The sequence below is a fragment of the Tachypleus tridentatus genome, chromosome 8 (genome assembly GCF_004210375.1).
Source record: "Tachypleus tridentatus isolate NWPU-2018 chromosome 8, ASM421037v1, whole genome shotgun sequence".
Taxonomy (NCBI): domain Eukaryota; kingdom Metazoa; phylum Arthropoda; class Merostomata; order Xiphosura; family Limulidae; genus Tachypleus; species Tachypleus tridentatus.
The window spans coordinates 63,237,972-63,254,962 of NC_134832.1; the positions used below are offsets into that span (position 1 = coordinate 63,237,972).

At 35.2% G+C, this 16,991-nt stretch overlaps 1 protein-coding gene across 3 annotated transcripts in view; it reads left to right on the forward strand.

Moving 5' to 3' along the window:
- The first annotated feature begins 16,224 nt into the window (after window positions 1–16,224).
- LOC143222526 (uncharacterized) overlaps window positions 16,225–16,991 on the forward strand; it is a 91,115-nt gene continuing 90,348 nt past the window's right edge. For all 3 annotated transcript variants that reach the window (XM_076449134.1, XM_076449139.1, XM_076449137.1), the window contains exon 1: window positions 16,225–16,340. In XM_076449134.1, coding sequence (XP_076305249.1) covers window positions 16,240–16,340 — 101 coding nt within the window. In that variant the 5' untranslated portion in view covers window positions 16,225–16,239. The remainder of the gene's footprint in view (window positions 16,341–16,991) is intronic.

Sequence of the window (16,991 nt, forward strand, 5' to 3'; positions counted from 1 at the left end):
CAGAGAACACTGGAGAATTCGAAAAAAAAAATCCAAATAAAAACAAAGGAAGAAAAAAGAGTTTGAGAAGCTAAGGCAGAACTATTTATTTTAATAAAAGAGTTGAACTAAATTAAGTTTGGGAGGTAGTAAGGAACAAATCAATTTAAAAATTAGAGCATTGGGATAGCTATATAAGTAATTAAGATAATGCAGACGCTTGACTGGTACACTGAGGCCGCTGTGAATCATGAAGAGACTTTAGAATTTCTCAATGGAGTGTGAGCATTTTATGCCAGTGTCAAATAAAAGTATGAAGGCTTAAAACTCTAAAAATCCTGATTCGATACCTGCAGTGGCAGACTAAAGATAGTTAGTTATGTAGCTTTGCGTTTAACAGTAAATGAACAAATGAAATTCGTAACAGTAGTGACGTTTTGACTTGTTCAGGATAGTATTTTTTAACGAGATAAAATTCATTATGCGGATATTAAACTATACTATCATCTATAAAATGGTTAATCCGCAGTTTGAAAGCTGTGTACATCTCAGAAACCTTAAAATTAATGTGATGTATTATCACCATATATGATTTCAATCTTTATACCTACTAATATTTCGATGTGTTTATAATGTTACGTATAATAATTTTTTCAGACGAGTCTCTAATTTATTATGTTATGTACGTCATGTATTACTATTTCAAATAACCCGAAATGTTAATTTGAGCTAAGTAGTTAACTAAATATTAATATGCATAAAGTTTATATTATTTGCCAACAAGATTGATACGCACAATTTCCTTTTTGACACAAATAGATTTTAATATACAAACAGTTATTACTAATAGTTATTAAAATGATGGTTTATATACAATGGTTTTACAAACTATACTGAGCCTTCTATCCAGTCCAGGATTGAATATTTTATTTATGGTCCAAGTCCACGATGAGCCAATTAATTCTGAGTTGATATTATACATTTCGCTTAAGCTAGCTAGTTCGGTTGGCCTCACACCGGTTACGAGTTCACTTCCTACCGAGGGAAATATCCAATGTCCTTGAAGAAATAATAACAGTAGCTGTCTAATAATAATAACACTTGTTTCTCGGCGCGTCGGTTTTATATATCAATCACGCGAGTTTTAGACTTTTCAACAATGATTTAGCTCGTTTCCGTAAACAAATATTGTTGATTTTGCTTTCAAGAACTCTCTTCAAGTTTCAAGAAGAGGCGGGACTTATAAAATACACATTCAAGAATATACGTCACATGCAAAAAGAAAACTACACAGAAACAAGCGTAGGCACTAAAATAAATGTACAACAGTAAATCTGATATGACAAAAAACTTTAGTAAATTTAAAATTATTATAATTAAGACCATATTTTTGCGTGTTTTCTTAAATCGTGCGATTGAAAGCGTTATATAATAGTTTCTGGTTATTTGTTTTGTCCATACCCACTTACAGTACCGTTTCGTACTTGAGGACGAAGCGAGGTCAAATGATTAGCGTGCTGAACTGAGAATCGGAAAGGTCCATCATTCGAAACTGCGATATGTTGCTGTGAATGCATTATAAAAGTGACAGTTAATCTCACTATTCGGTTATGAGTAACTGTATAGGCAGTGGGTACTACAGACTAGTTGCCATCAATCTTGTGAACAGCTCTAAATTAGGGATGGTTATGCCTCAACTTTGGGATATCAAATTTGGCTGTTTGACCCACGTGTCCTATAAGATGACGCTCAGGTTGAAAATAACCAATTACTAGAAAATTTTGTTAAAGGTCTTAGTTATCCTGAGTTATCATGATGAGAACAACACAAAACCTGTTGTTTAGAATATTCTAAAATCTTTATGAATTTTATTTGTCTTGACTCTGCATTGGGATTATAACGTTATCAGTTTGTTTAAAGTTTAGCACAAAGCTACATAATGGACTATCTGTCCTCTGCCAACAACTGGTATCGAAAGCCGGTTGCTAGCGTTGCAAGTCCGCTGACTTTCTGCTGTGCCACTGAGGAACAACATTATCAGGACAGAAACCAAATGTGTGTATGTGATTCATGCACGCTTTCAATATTTTATGTAGTAAGTTTTATGTTAGTGATTCAGGAATTTCTGCCAGCATATGATATATATTTTATTTGTTGTACATTATTTTCTTCAATACATTCTAAACATTGTTGTTAAGTGACAGGCATAATATCTTTAGCTCTTTCGATATCATATATTTTATTGATCAGTTTGTTACATGTTCCTGTGAGATCTTTAAAGTTCACAGGAAACTTATGGACACGCGAGTCAATAAAGAGGCTGTTATATTTTTGCAATACGCGAACTGTTCTTGTAAAAATCGATTTTTCGTGTTATTATTTCTACGCGTCTCTTAAATAAATTGTCATTTTACTTGGCTCCTCTGCTAGATGGTTGAGATAATGTAGTGTATTGTTCTTTACCTTAGCTCCTGAGTTCTTATATTTTTGTTTTTCTTGTTTTATAGCGTAGTGCTACACAATGGGCTATTTTCTTTCTGTCCAATGCGGGAAATCGAACTCCAAATATCAACGTTATAAGCCCGCCAATTTATTGCTGACCAATAGGAGGGACCATGATATGTAAGTAAGAAATTAAACTTAGGACCTTACTAAGTACTCTAAGTTGACTGATCAAAGTTACATTAAAACGTTTATTGGATATTTTGATAACAAATGTCTCGTTTCAAACGTGTTTAGAACTATACAATTAGATTGTTATGCTACAGTCTTTGTTTTTGTTAAACAATATAGAAAACGGTTACCCACTATACTTGTTATTGTTAAACACTAGAGGAAACGGTTACCCACTATATCTGTTATTGTTAAACAGTAGAGAAAACGGTTCTCACTACATTTCTTGTTGTTAAACAGTAGAGGAAAAAGCTACCTACTATATTCGCTATTGTTAAACAGTCGAGAAGTAGTTACCTACTATATTTGTTTTTTGTTAAACCGTTGAGGAAACAGTTACTCACTATAGTTGTTATTGTTATACAGTCAGAAGTTGTTACCAACTATATTTGTTATTGTTAAACTGTAGAGGAAATGGTTACCCACTACATTTGTTATCGGTAAACAGTAGAGGAGCGGTTACCCACTATCTTTAAGTTAGAAGAATGTTAATATTCGATATATAGCAGAGCACTAAAATTTATTTTCTGTAGAAGATTCTCCGATATAGAAACACCTGTGAACAGCTGCAGATTTGGTCTAGTGATTTAAATAAACTTTCCGTGTGAGAATATTCAACTGACTTTATTCATTATAAAAAGAAAATTGCCAAAAAAACGAGCAGATTTCCAAGTGCAGTGACGAACAGTCCTTACTCCGAGCTATGCGATTGTTAACACTTCCTGCGAGATGTATTAACTCAATATTAAATGTTGGCTTAGCTACGAAAAGACTTTACTTTTGCAAAGCTGGGAATGAGACTGATACAAAAGAGTTCCTGAATTTCAAACATTAGCTTGCTTTGTTCAACAAACAGTAACACCTCGTAACCTTTGTTCCTTGACATCAGTGATCAGCTACTAAGTTCATTTGAGGTCATACTTCGGCCAGCAAAGGATATTCCAATTCTCGATCGTTTAATCGAGACTGAAACTACACTAAAATATTCCTGCAGACATCAAATATCATACAACTAAAGGTTAGAGTGACTAGAGTAAAATAACATGTCATTCCCTCGCACCACCTGTTGTTATCATGACACTACAAGGACTCGCCTCTCTCACAAGCCTATCTTTTGGCAGATGGTTAAAGTTAACTTAAATTCAGTTAGCTTTAAACCAGCGGTGTAATCTAAAAACGTGTTAATTAGCTTTATTCTGTTCCTAAAACCCTTGCACTTTACAATCAGCACAAATCGTTTTGAGAAAAAAAGCACACAAAACACATTAGAAGATTATGCTACAAATATATTCTTTAATAATGATTAGCATCTAAAAAGAAGACTTCAATTACGCAATACATAGGCATGAAAAATCTTTTACTAATAATTTTAGAAAAAAGGGATCTGGTATGAACAAGTGATTAGGCCGATCGACTCGTAATCTGAGGGTCGAGGGTTTGAATCCCCCTCACATCAGACATGCTCGCCTTTTCAGCCGTGGGTAAGTTATTACGTTATGTTCAATTCCACTATTTCGGTGGTACAATAGTCCAAGAATTGCCGATAGCTGATTTTGATAGCTGCCTACCCTCTATTCTTACACTGCTAAATCATGGACGGCTAGCGCAGATAGCCTTTGTTTAGCTTTGCCCGAAACTCAAAACATACCAAATCAAAACAACATACACAAAGTGTGGTAGAGCAAACAAACGTCTTATGTATCTCATATAATCCGTTAGCATCCTCTCTGGAGAAATACGATAAATATAATGGCCGCTATTGTTGCAGTAATATATAAACTCAAATGAAGTTCATACGACAACAGTCACCATAACGCCGATATAAAAAGCCGTTTCGTGAGTTATACCCACTTCCTAGTTTGACCCGTGACCTTACAACTCCATGTCATAAGGCTCTTCTGCTGCCAATGATTACCAATTAATTAATAACATTAAACGGTGTAGAAGGACATCAAGAGGTGGATGTTGAAAGCGGATACCAGAAAGCACCCCTACCGCCACTTCTTCTGCCGCTACGTCTTAGTAAATCGTCCTGATCATCGCGCAGTTTTAAGTATATACACAGTAAGTTCTTAATACTTATAAAACATTTTGATGAGGTAATAACGAATACTATAATAATATGTTATGTTCTAATTATATTGTGTGAAACGTAGGATTTTTGCATTTCTTATCATATCAACCACCCTCACATTTTTTAAAGTTCATAACCCGCAAAAAAGACAGGTACCCCATCTTGTATTATATAGGGCTCAACACTAGGTCCATTTTGCAGCCATTTCATGATGGTGCTGTTTAGCACCTAGCCCTGTACTAGCGTTAGGTGGTTTCTAATCGTTTTTGGTGGTCTGCCAAGAAGTTTCGCTTCACCTCATATCTTGTTCGGTTGCCTATTACCAGTTATAGCAGCTATAACTCTTCTCTCGATACTGATGTTCTATCACTGATGACCCAGCACCATGGTCTTCTGGCTCACCCATTTGACCCTGATTTACCCAAGGCTTAGGTACCTCAAGATGCACGTAGCTTTGGGAATATCTTTCTTTGTGCTTAAGAATGTGGTGCTTCCTTAATAGATGTAAACATATTTGATGGCAGCACCATGCCAACATTCTCCTTTATTTCTTGGCCCCTCTTTCTACCTTCGCTAATGGGATAATTGGCAGTGTCAATAAAGGTTAATGGTCGGTCTTAATGCATGTATTTTGCACAACAGTGGTATCCTTTGTCAGTGTGGATGGTACCTCTATGGACACACACTATGGCAGCTCATTTCCCTAAATGATTGGTGATGATCCTGCCGTTGTTGGGGACTGTACCAGTATGGCGAGTGCTCCCATATAAGATGTATCTGTCAGCAAACTATGGGCTCAATAAGTCAGGTTCTATGTCTCCTTCCATTAACATAGAAGTATTGAGTCTCCTCAAGGAGTTCAGATGCTTCATACATTAACGAATTGTGATTCATGTTGAGTGCAACCAAAAAGTTCAGAATCATCTTGTCTTGATCCGCAATACAGTTAATCCGAAGGAAAGAGAGGCTGGCAAGTGCAAAAACTTGATCATATTATACTTGGTAAAGGTTCTACCAAATATGTACGACTAAACAGACTGTAATGTTAAAACCTTGAAAGAAGTTCGGGCCAAATAACATGTCTATAGGCTTAACGTATACTCACACCCACATTTACCTGTAAAGCATGTTTCCGAGAAAATATAGGGTCTCCTAATTCCCTAACTCTTTTGACTTTCAATTCGACCAGCTATGTTTGGTCATGGTGCCCACTGTTGTCTTTACCAGACAGTTGTCATATGTACATCATATTTTCCAATCTTGCCAATTATCTGACGTACTATAAGTTTGTCATAAAGGCAGCTCTCAGTTCCAGTAAGAAGGAAGAGATTAAAGACTACACAGTCGAGCTGACTCGAATCAGGTGTGCTGACCTCACCAACATTTCCAATGTGTAACAGGTACAGTGGGAATTATAAAGCATCAGTAGATGGGCAAATCATTTTATCCCATTTTACACTTACAGCCAACATTTTGATGTACAATGATATTTTCCACCTACATTTCAATGTTGAAGACCTTGGTTTCTATAACTGCATTACATAGTAGCAATGATAGAAATCTTGTATGGATTAATCTATAGAATACCACTTGTAAATAAGGTTTGTTTGTTTGTAATTAAGCACAAAACTACATAATGAGCTACCTGATCTCTGCCAACAACAAGTACTGAAACCTGGTTTCTTGCATTGCAAGTCCACAGATATACTGCTGTGCCACTTGGGGACTGTAAATATGGAATTACTATAATTCTCTCCACCACATATTATCATGTTATCCACCATTTTTGGTACAATATGGGCAGCATTCGATAAGTTATAATAATGTATTAGTTTTCCTGAGTGACTTCCTCTGTAATACACCCATATCAAGGATACGTATTCCAGATCCAAGATCAGAAAAAACTATTTCCATTCTGTGAGAAATACTTCCAATACAGGCTCAGAGCTTTGTCTCTTCTCAAACATCCAGTTTGTTGCTATTTGCCAGAATGTAGCCTGCATTCACTGACCTTAGCAGTAGCATTACATTGAGAAATTTGCACCTCAGCAAAGTACTATTAACGTTACAGGTTAGCAGGGGCTTGCTTGGTGTCTGGAGGGAATTAGTTATTCCACTGTCCTAGTGCCGCCACGAGGTATAGATAATTCCTCTGCCAGCATCCCACAAGCTCACAGGCAAAGCAAACACTATGCTTTTCTTATCTTACAAGTGGAGGTATCAGTTTTAGCTGTGGTAGACATCCTGATGATGGGATTTGTGGCAACATCTGCACTGTAAGAAAGTTTGTATAGCCGTACTCACTTATTGCAGACCAGTACAGTTTCCTCACAACCTTTTCCTGTTGAGGTAGGTATTTCACTGGCAGCCCATGACTGTATTTAGCCTTATGTTATGAAAGTATTTGCTTCATACCATTTCTGATGGAGTCGTCACTGCAGTTGCTCTTGCAGGCTATCATATCTCTGACAGCTTGGTTGAAATAACAACCTTGAAGCATGTTGTGATGGACACGGCTACAATATCCCTCACCACTTGTATTCATGAGTAAATTTATTGGGTGGTTTCTCAATGTATTTATATATCAGTTTGTCCTCCCTATCTTCAGAGGTCATTGCCAGATATACCTTCCCAGGAAAATAACAGATATTGTCTGTACATGCAACCAGTGTCATTCATTGATGATTTTCTTTCCTTTTGAGCCTTTAACTTGGTCCTATAGCTTATTTTCCACACAGTCATGCTGATAACACACTCAATAGCAACTGCTTCCCGATCTTCCTTTTGCTCGTCATCCATGTGATAAATGACACAGAGGTTTAGATAATTAGACATTAGACAACCTGCACCTGAGCCGATCCATTTCAGGCTATGGTTTTCCTGAAACATTTCTGGAAGAGTCGAGATCTTCTCTTGCTGCACCATTGAATGTTGGTGGTATGACCTGTATTGCTCAGGGATCTGTATTGTTTTCCAAAAACTCTCCTGTTTGATTCTCTGCTTAAACTTAGCTAATATATTAGTTATGTCACAGGTATGGACTGAATAAATTTGTCGTTCAGGGAAGGGGCAGTCAGTTGTTCCCAACAATTTATTATTCAACCCTGCTTGGCTTTATGGTTTTTCATAATTAATGGTGCAACACTCGCTTTGGAGAGGCGCAATATCCCCTATTCAATGGATTTTGATCCACGAGTATTTCTCTGTATCGACTGTTCTAGCTGATAGAAATCTTTCACCAGTGGCAAACTCAGCCTCTGTCCACTAGATGTCGGTGGTACTGATCAGAACCAGATTTGTACATGGTCACAAACTCAACAATTTCTAATCCACTCCAACAGTCGACACTGTGACTCATCCTCAGGGATACTAGTTCCTCCATTAGTCTGGGTGCACCAGATGCAAACAGGTCATCCTGAGTCAGCAGTTGCAGACCGACTGATTTTATATACCTTTGCGTTACCAACGAGTTCTAAATCCAGGGATCTCTTGGACTTGACTCTAATATGCAATCATCTTTTATTGGCACTCTGAAAAGATCAATTTCTTCATGGAAATGCTACTTTAAGCTCTTTTCTAGTGATTAACTATGGGTTTGTACACACTCACTCGAAAAATTTCACGATAAATCCTGTGAGTCACAATACCAAAATTTCTTTTTTCTATCTTACGTGCTTCTCAGTGGCACAGTGATATCTTTGCTAAATTATACTGCTAGAAACCGGGTTTCGATACTCGTGAAGGTAGAGCACAGATAGCCCTTTGTGTAGCTTTGTGCATAATAATAAAACAAAATAAAAACAATCTGACGTTTGGTATTTCCAGTTCAAAAATATTTTCCGAGAAGTTTTTCTAACAGAAATATCCACGAAGTGCTATACGTTCAGCCAAGTGACTTAAGTGAACTTTCATTACGATAGTATTTGACTGAGATTTTGAGGTTAGTGTGAAAATATAACTTGGAATGTGATGTATTAATGTTTCATCAGTACAAAACATTTTACCCCTAGAAATTCAGTATGATTAATTTTATAATGTATTGGTAGTTAATAAATTAAAGCAGACAACACGTTCTATAAATAGAAAGATATTAAAGTCAGTAAATTTCATAATGTAATATAGTAGTGGCTGATCAACGTAATGTGATAGTGCCCTATGTAGTAATAAAGGAATATATAGTGTATTATTGGTCATTCCTTGTGTTCTGATAGGACGTTCCATAACTTTATTAAAATTCAAAATTATCAGCTGTGCAATCTGTTCGCACAGATATCGAGTACATTATATCAAAATAGCATTCACAGCCGCTATAAAGTGGCGAAGAGGAACGAAATGAATCAGAACTACATATTATAATTGTTTAGTTTTCAGAAATAATGCAATGTCACCAAACATTAATTACTCTTTATAAGGATATGCAGCAGCCCTTTCAGATACAAAGTATTCATATCTTGAAATCGTAGAGAACTCTTCAGATTGAGGACTTGTAGTTTCCAAGATATCCCTTATTCTCAATGAGATTGGACAACAAAGAAATATGGATTAACTTGGGTAAAGACCGTCCAGAAAAAGACCTGCAAGAAGTTGTACTTCAGCTGTGATTAGTGCGGCATCTTTTGACAAGTAAGAATTCGTGAATACAAAGACCAATGACAAAAGTTGTTTTTGTGTCCTCGCAAGAAAACACTACATATAATAACTAATAGGAATCTTCCTTTGGAAAAAAGCGAAAAGAATAAGGGTTTATTAAGAAGGTTTTCTACCATACTTCCTATCCAATCACATCTCAAGCAGCTTGAGAATGTAACTGATATTCAGGTCACTCCATACAAATATACATAAGTCATATTGCTGAAAAAAGAACTTCTGGAAGAAGGAAAGATAAACTAGCTTTTCAGATGAAATCTTTGTCACTGTTATCGAATGTGCAGTGGCAGAGCTAAAGTACAGCGTTTTTCTGTCGCTGAGGCTCTCAGTGACCCCAAATCAGGTGACCTTTAACTTAAAAACGATAAAAACTTAAGAAGTTTCTCCCAGTAGCTCAGCGGTGAATCTAAAAGCTTGTAATGCTAAAAAGTTTGGTTTTGATACTCAAGTAAGCACGTCACAGGTAGTCTGCTCATTGTATAGCTTTTGGCTACTTGTGCTGTGCCTACTTTAGGTATCAAAAAGAAAAAACAGGAACCTTAATGAAGTATACGTTTCTCACAAGTTTCCTATGCGAATTTTAATGTTTCGAAAGTGTATTAAATTGCATCACTTACCACCTAAAAATAAATCTACAATAGCATAAATAGAATTCACTTAACTTTAAAAAAAGTAAACAAAAAAGACAGTAGTGGAATCACTGAATAACCTACTAAATATAAATTGCTTCAGCACGTGCATGATGTATGTTCGTTTGGAAAGGAATGGATATTTATGAAAGATTATTTTGTCTAAATACCCAACGAATATCTCATGTCCTAAAACGAATAACCTAAACTATTATCTTGAAATGAGGGGTCACATGCCAAAAGAGATAAAACAAGTTCTTTGAGAGGGATAGGTCGATAAACTAGTTAGTTGTCAAGAGAGGCGAGTTTGTGAGATGCAATACATAACGAATTTAATATATGCAAGGGCTTCGGGCGTTGTTGCGTTGAAGAAAAGTCACGCTTTTCATATCTATAATGATTGATAGTTTAAATGCTGTTACTGACATAGCGGAATGAACTGCTCTAATGACTTGCGGTTTGCAGGCACCATTTTTCATAGAGCAAAAGTAATGCCATCTTTATACGTGATTAGGTTATTATTTGTTTTTTAAGGGCAAAGCTACACAATGGGTTCTATATGTTTTATCCATCGCAAGTATCAAAACTAGACTTTTAGCATTATAAGCCCTCAGGCTTACCGCTGAGCCAACACTGGGCATGATTACGGGCAAACTAACACATGTTTCTTTAGCTTTGTTTGTATTTGTAACTTGGAAGAACTCAACATTTGTATTTACCGGCCGCAGACAATTTATCACTATGCACACTAACAGGAAAAGAGATAAAACAAGAACTGCCGTTAATTATTAGTATACTAACACAATATTGGCCAACAGTGTGAATTTTAAGATTTATAAGTGACATATTCGCATCTATGCAGATACGTCCCCAAATTTAACGTTTATTTAAACAGCTATACGAACTAAATTTACGTATGATCCTTGTCATATAAAATTTTACCTGAAAGAACTTAGCCATTCATTTCGACAATATAAGCAGTAATAAATATAACAAAGTTTGAGACGTTTGTCTTGTCATATTAAAATTCATTTGGCATCTTTATTTCTAAATGCAAGAACCCTAATCTTGTTTGTTTATAGTGCTAAGCACAAAGGTATACAATGGGTTGTGCTCTGCTCACCACAGATGTCGAAACTCGGTTTCTAGAGTTGTAAATCCGCAGGCATGTCGTTGTCCCACGGAGGGGTAAATACTCAAACACAAATATCTTCAGCATATTGGCCTGAGATTTTATAAGTTGGAGAAACCTAGAAAATAAAACGAATTAAATGTTAGAAGCTTCAAGTTATTTCTATAAAATATTAAAATGTTTCTAAAAAAGAAAAAATTACCCATTGAGTAATTTAACATTTAAAGGGACTGAAGTATCTTATATAAAAGTGTTTTGGGTGTTTCGTATAGACTATAATTAGTTTTGCTTACCAGATAATACAGCGTTTACTAATTTGAAGGGTGGCCTACATAGAAATATAACAAAGAAACAAAAAGTAATCAGAATTTGAAACGAGTTTACAAGACTTTCTAGAGCTTTTTGGCATCTAATTTAAAGTTTTTAGTAATATTTATATATGTATGAGTAAGAGATGGACATTGCCAAAATGTCTTGTTTAATTTCCATTTTGATCAAAAGCAAAATGAAAACACTAATGTACTGTAGATTGTTCCTAATCCGTTTAGTGTTAGCAAGTCAGTATTAATTAGGGTTGCCATATTTTGATAATAAAAATTAGCTCAACTATCTGGATAGGTGGTTTGAAGAAGCGCCATAAACACCTCCAACTAGTTTTGGGTGAGACTCACAGCTGAAGATGCCCTTTTTATATTTCAAGCATAGAAAGTTTGTAACTAGACATACCCTGGAAGACAAAACATATAATTTATAGATTTATCATGTATAAAACATTTTTATTAACTGTAGAATATGTTCTTATGAAATTCAATATGTTGTATACTGAACTGTAAAGAAGATACTGTTCCCCGGGTGGTTTAGCGGTAAGCCTGAGACTTATAACGTTGGAAGTAGGGTTCCAATGCCCGTGGTCCCGGCTTAGTCAAGCGTGTTAAGGCGTTCGACTCATAATCTACTCCCCATTTCACTACTAAATTAGGGACGGCTAGCGCAGATAGCCCTCAAGTAGCTGTGCACGAAATTCAAAACAAACAAACAATCCAATGCCCGTAGTGGGCACAGCACAAAAGCCCATTATGTAGCTTTGTGCGTAACTACAAACAAACACTATATATATTCATAAAAATGGATAATCAGAATACTAAAACCTCATGGTTGCCTACTATGAAGCCACAGTTAATTAGATGGGCGTGCTAATCAGAGCTCGAGAAAACATTTTATTAGTGGACTCCATTTTTAGGATGATGTTATCCTCAACACTTAAGTAATGAATATTGGTACTCAACACTCTGTTTAATTAATTATTATTTTTACTTATCCTTTGGTTTTGTAAAATCTATTCATTTACTGCTTGTTTCAATTTTAGACATCTAATAGCAACTTACCAAACAAAGTGCACGCTTTCAGAGCTGCTAAAATGTAAGTTAGCAACCAATAGATTATTTGATCTAAACATGTAATGCAGCTGCTGCCATCTGTGGCCTTAATATATTAATTTACTAATAGGCCAAATCAATCTTTACATTTCCGAAACGGCAACAACACATTGAAGAAAGATAAAAAGAAATACTTTCGTGCTGTTATTGTGAGTGATTTATCTTCTAAAAGATTAGAACTACAGAAACAAAATACGTTTCAGTGTAGCTTAAATAGCATAATATTATGTTAACAAACAAAGGGGACAATACTGCTGCCATCTGTTGTCAAATACCTTTACAGAAGTAATAAGTTTCAGGATGGCACTACTGATACAAGGACTTAAAGGTGTTTTTTCACAAAGAGTCAGTATTATTTGTTGTCTTCCTATAGCATGGAATGCGGACTAGTAAAAGATAATATATACGTATAGACACACACATATATGGATTTCAACAACGTATTAATTAGATCCTTTATGTTGTTCACTCAACATAAATCTGTAATAATAAAATAATCTGTGTATGTGTGTGTGTGACCGCCAAATCTTCAAGATGGAAGAACCTTAGAGACCTGCAACTTTTTTATGCATACTAAAAGGGTTCTGAGGGTGTGCACTTTGTATTTGTATTATTTTTTTGGGGGTTTGACTTTTAAAATTTGGCTCGGCATGGACAAGTGTGTTAAGGCGTTCGACTCGTAATTCGAGAGACGCGGGTTCAAATCCCGGTCGCACCAAACATGCTCGCCTTTTCAGCCGTGGGGGCGTTATAATGTGACGATCAATCCCACTATTCGTTGGTAAAAGAGTAGCTTAAGAGTTGGCGGTGGGTGGTGATGACTAGCTACCTTCCCTTTAGTCTTACACTGCTAAATTAGGGACAGCTAGCCCTCGAGTAGATTTGTACGGAATTCAAACAAACAAAAACAAAAACGACTTTTAAAAACTGGGCTAATTCTTTGCCTTATAGTTTTGCCTATTACCTTTAAGCCCCATAATTCGCTTCCTGAAGGTCTATAAAAGGTGTCATATTTTTTTTCTACTTCTCACTTAATGAATGATCATTGTGTGAACATTTTCTATTCTATACTTTTTTCAATACAAATATGAGAATTAAAAAATAAACGTTGAATTGAACTAAGTTTGGGAAATTGCAACAAACAACGGGAAGAAAAATATGAATCAGAGAACACTGGAGAATTCGAAAAAAAAAATCCAAATAAAAAACAAAGGAAGAAAAAAGAGTTTGAGAAGCTAAGGCAGAACTATTTATTTTAATAAAAGAGTTGAACTAAATTAAGTTTGGGAGGTAGTAAGGAACAAATCAATTTAAAAATTAGAGCATTGGGATAGCTATATAAGTAATTAAGATAATGCAGACGCTTGACTGGTACACTGAGGCCGCTGTGAATCATGAAGAGACTTTAGAATTTCTCAATGGAGTGTGAGCATTTTATGCCAGTGTCAAATAAAAGTATGAAGGCTTAAAACTCTAAAAATCCTGATTCGATACCTGCAGTGGCAGACTAAAGATAGTTAGTTATGTAGCTTTGCGTTTAACAGTAAATGAACAAATGAAATTCGTAACAGTAGTGACGTTTTGACTTGTTCAGGATAGTATTTTTTAACGAGATAAAATTCATTATGCGGATATTAAACTATACTATCATCTATAAAATGGTTAATCCGCAGTTTGAAAGCTGTGTACATCTCAGAAACCTTAAAATTAATGTGATGTATTATCACCATATATGATTTCAATCTTTATACCTACTAATATTTCGATGTGTTTATAATGTTACGTATAATAATTTTTTCAGACGAGTCTCTAATTTATTATGTTATGTACGTCATGTATTACTATTTCAAATAACCCGAAATGTTAATTTGAGCTAAGTAGTTAACTAAATATTAATATGCATAAAGTTTATATTATTTGCCAACAAGATTGATACGCACAATTTCCTTTTTTGACACAAATAGATTTTAATATACAAACAGTTATTACTAATAGTTATTAAAAATGATGGTTTATATACAATGGTTTTACAAACTATACTGAGCCTTCTATCCAGTCCAGGATTGAATATTTTATTTATGGTCCAAGTCCACGATGAGCCAATTAATTCTGAGTTGATATTATACATTTCGCTTAAGCTAGCTAGTTCGGTTGGCCTCACACCGGTTACGAGTTCACTTCCTACCGAGGGAAATATCCAATGTCCTTGAAGAAATAATAACAGTAGCTGTCTAATAATAATAACACTTGTTTCTCGGCGCGTCGGTTTTTATATATCAATCACGCGAGTTTTTAGACTTTTCAACAATGATTTAGCTCGTTTCCGTAAACAAATATTGTTGATTTTGCTTTCAAGAACTCTCTTCAAGTTTCAAGAAGAGGCGGGACTTATAAAATACACATTCAAGAATATACGTCACATGCAAAAAGAAAACTACACAGAAACAAGCGTAGGCACTAAAATAAATGTACAACAGTAAATCTGATATGACAAAAAACTTTAGTAAATTTAAAATTATTATAATTAAGACCATATTTTTGCGTGTTTTCTTAAATCGTGCGATTGAAAGCGTTATATAATAGTTTCTGGTTATTTGTTTTGTCCATACCCACTTACAGTACCGTTTCGTACTTGAGGACGAAGCGAGGTCAAATGATTAGCGTGCTGAACTGAGAATCGGAAAGGTCCATCATTCGAAACTGCGATATGTTGCTGTGAATGCATTATAAAAGTGACAGTTAATCTCACTATTCGGTTATGAGTAACTGTATAGGCAGTGGGTACTACAGACTAGTTGCCATCAATCTTGTGAACAGCTCTAAATTAGGGATGGTTATGCCTCAACTTTGGGATATCAAATTTGGCTGTTTGACCCACGTGTCCTATAAGATGACGCTCAGGTTGAAAATAACCAATTACTAGAAAATTTTGTTAAAGGTCTTAGTTATCCTGAGTTATCATGATGAGAACAACACAAAACCTGTTGTTTAGAATATTCTAAAATCTTTATGAATTTTATTTGTCTTGACTCTGCATTGGGATTATAACGTTATCAGTTTGTTTAAAGTTTAGCACAAAGCTACATAATGGACTATCTGTCCTCTGCCAACAACTGGTATCGAAAGCCGGTTGCTAGCGTTGCAAGTCCGCTGACTTTCTGCTGTGCCACTGAGGAACAACATTATCAGGACAGAAACCAAATGTGTGTATGTGATTCATGCACGCTTTCAATATTTTATGTAGTAAGTTTTATGTTAGTGATTCAGGAATTTCTGCCAGCATATGATATATATTTTATTTGTTGTACATTATTTTCTTCAATACATTCTAAACATTGTTGTTAAGTGACAGGCATAATATCTTTAGCTCTTTCGATATCATATATTTTATTGATCAGTTTGTTACATGTTCCTGTGAGATCTTTAAAGTTCACAGGAAACTTATGGACACGCGAGTCAATAAAGAGGCTGTTATATTTTTGCAATACGCGAACTGTTCTTGTAAAAATCGATTTTTCGTGTTATTATTTCTACGCGTCTCTTAAATAAATTGTCATTTTACTTGGCTCCTCTGCTAGATGGTTGAGATAATGTAGTGTATTGTTCTTTACCTTAGCTCCTGAGTTCTTATATTTTTGTTTTTCTTGTTTTATAGCGTAGTGCTACACAATGGGCTATTTTCTTTCTGTCCAATGCGGGAAATCGAACTCCAAATATCAACGTTATAAGCCCGCCAATTTATTGCTGACCAATAGGAGGGACCATGATATGTAAGTAAGAAATTAAACTTAGGACCTTACTAAGTACTCTAAGTTGACTGATCAAAGTTACATTAAAACGTTTATTGGATATTTTGATAACAAATGTCTCGTTTCAAACGTGTTTAGAACTATACAATTAGATTGTTATGCTACAGTCTTTGTTTTTGTTAAACAATATAGAAAACGGTTACCCACTATACTTGTTATTGTTAAACACTAGAGGAAACGGTTACCCACTATATCTGTTATTGTTAAACAGTAGAGAAAACGGTTCTCACTACATTTCTTGTTGTTAAACAGTAGAGGAAAAAGCTACCTACTATATTCGCTATTGTTAAACAGTCGAGAAGTAGTTACCTACTATATTTGTTTTTGTTAAACAGTCGAGTATCAGTTACTAACTATATTTGTTTTTGTTAAACCGTTGAGGAAACAGTTACTCACTATAGTTGTTATTGTTATACAGTCAGAAGTTGTTACCAACTATATTTGTTATTGTTAAACTGTAGAGGAAATGGTAACCCACTACATTTGTTATCGGTAAACAGTAGAGGAGCGGTTACCCACTATCTTTAAGTTAGAAGAATGTTAATATTCGATATATAGCAGAGCACTAAAATTTATTTTCTGTAGAAGATTCTCCGATATAGAAACACCTGT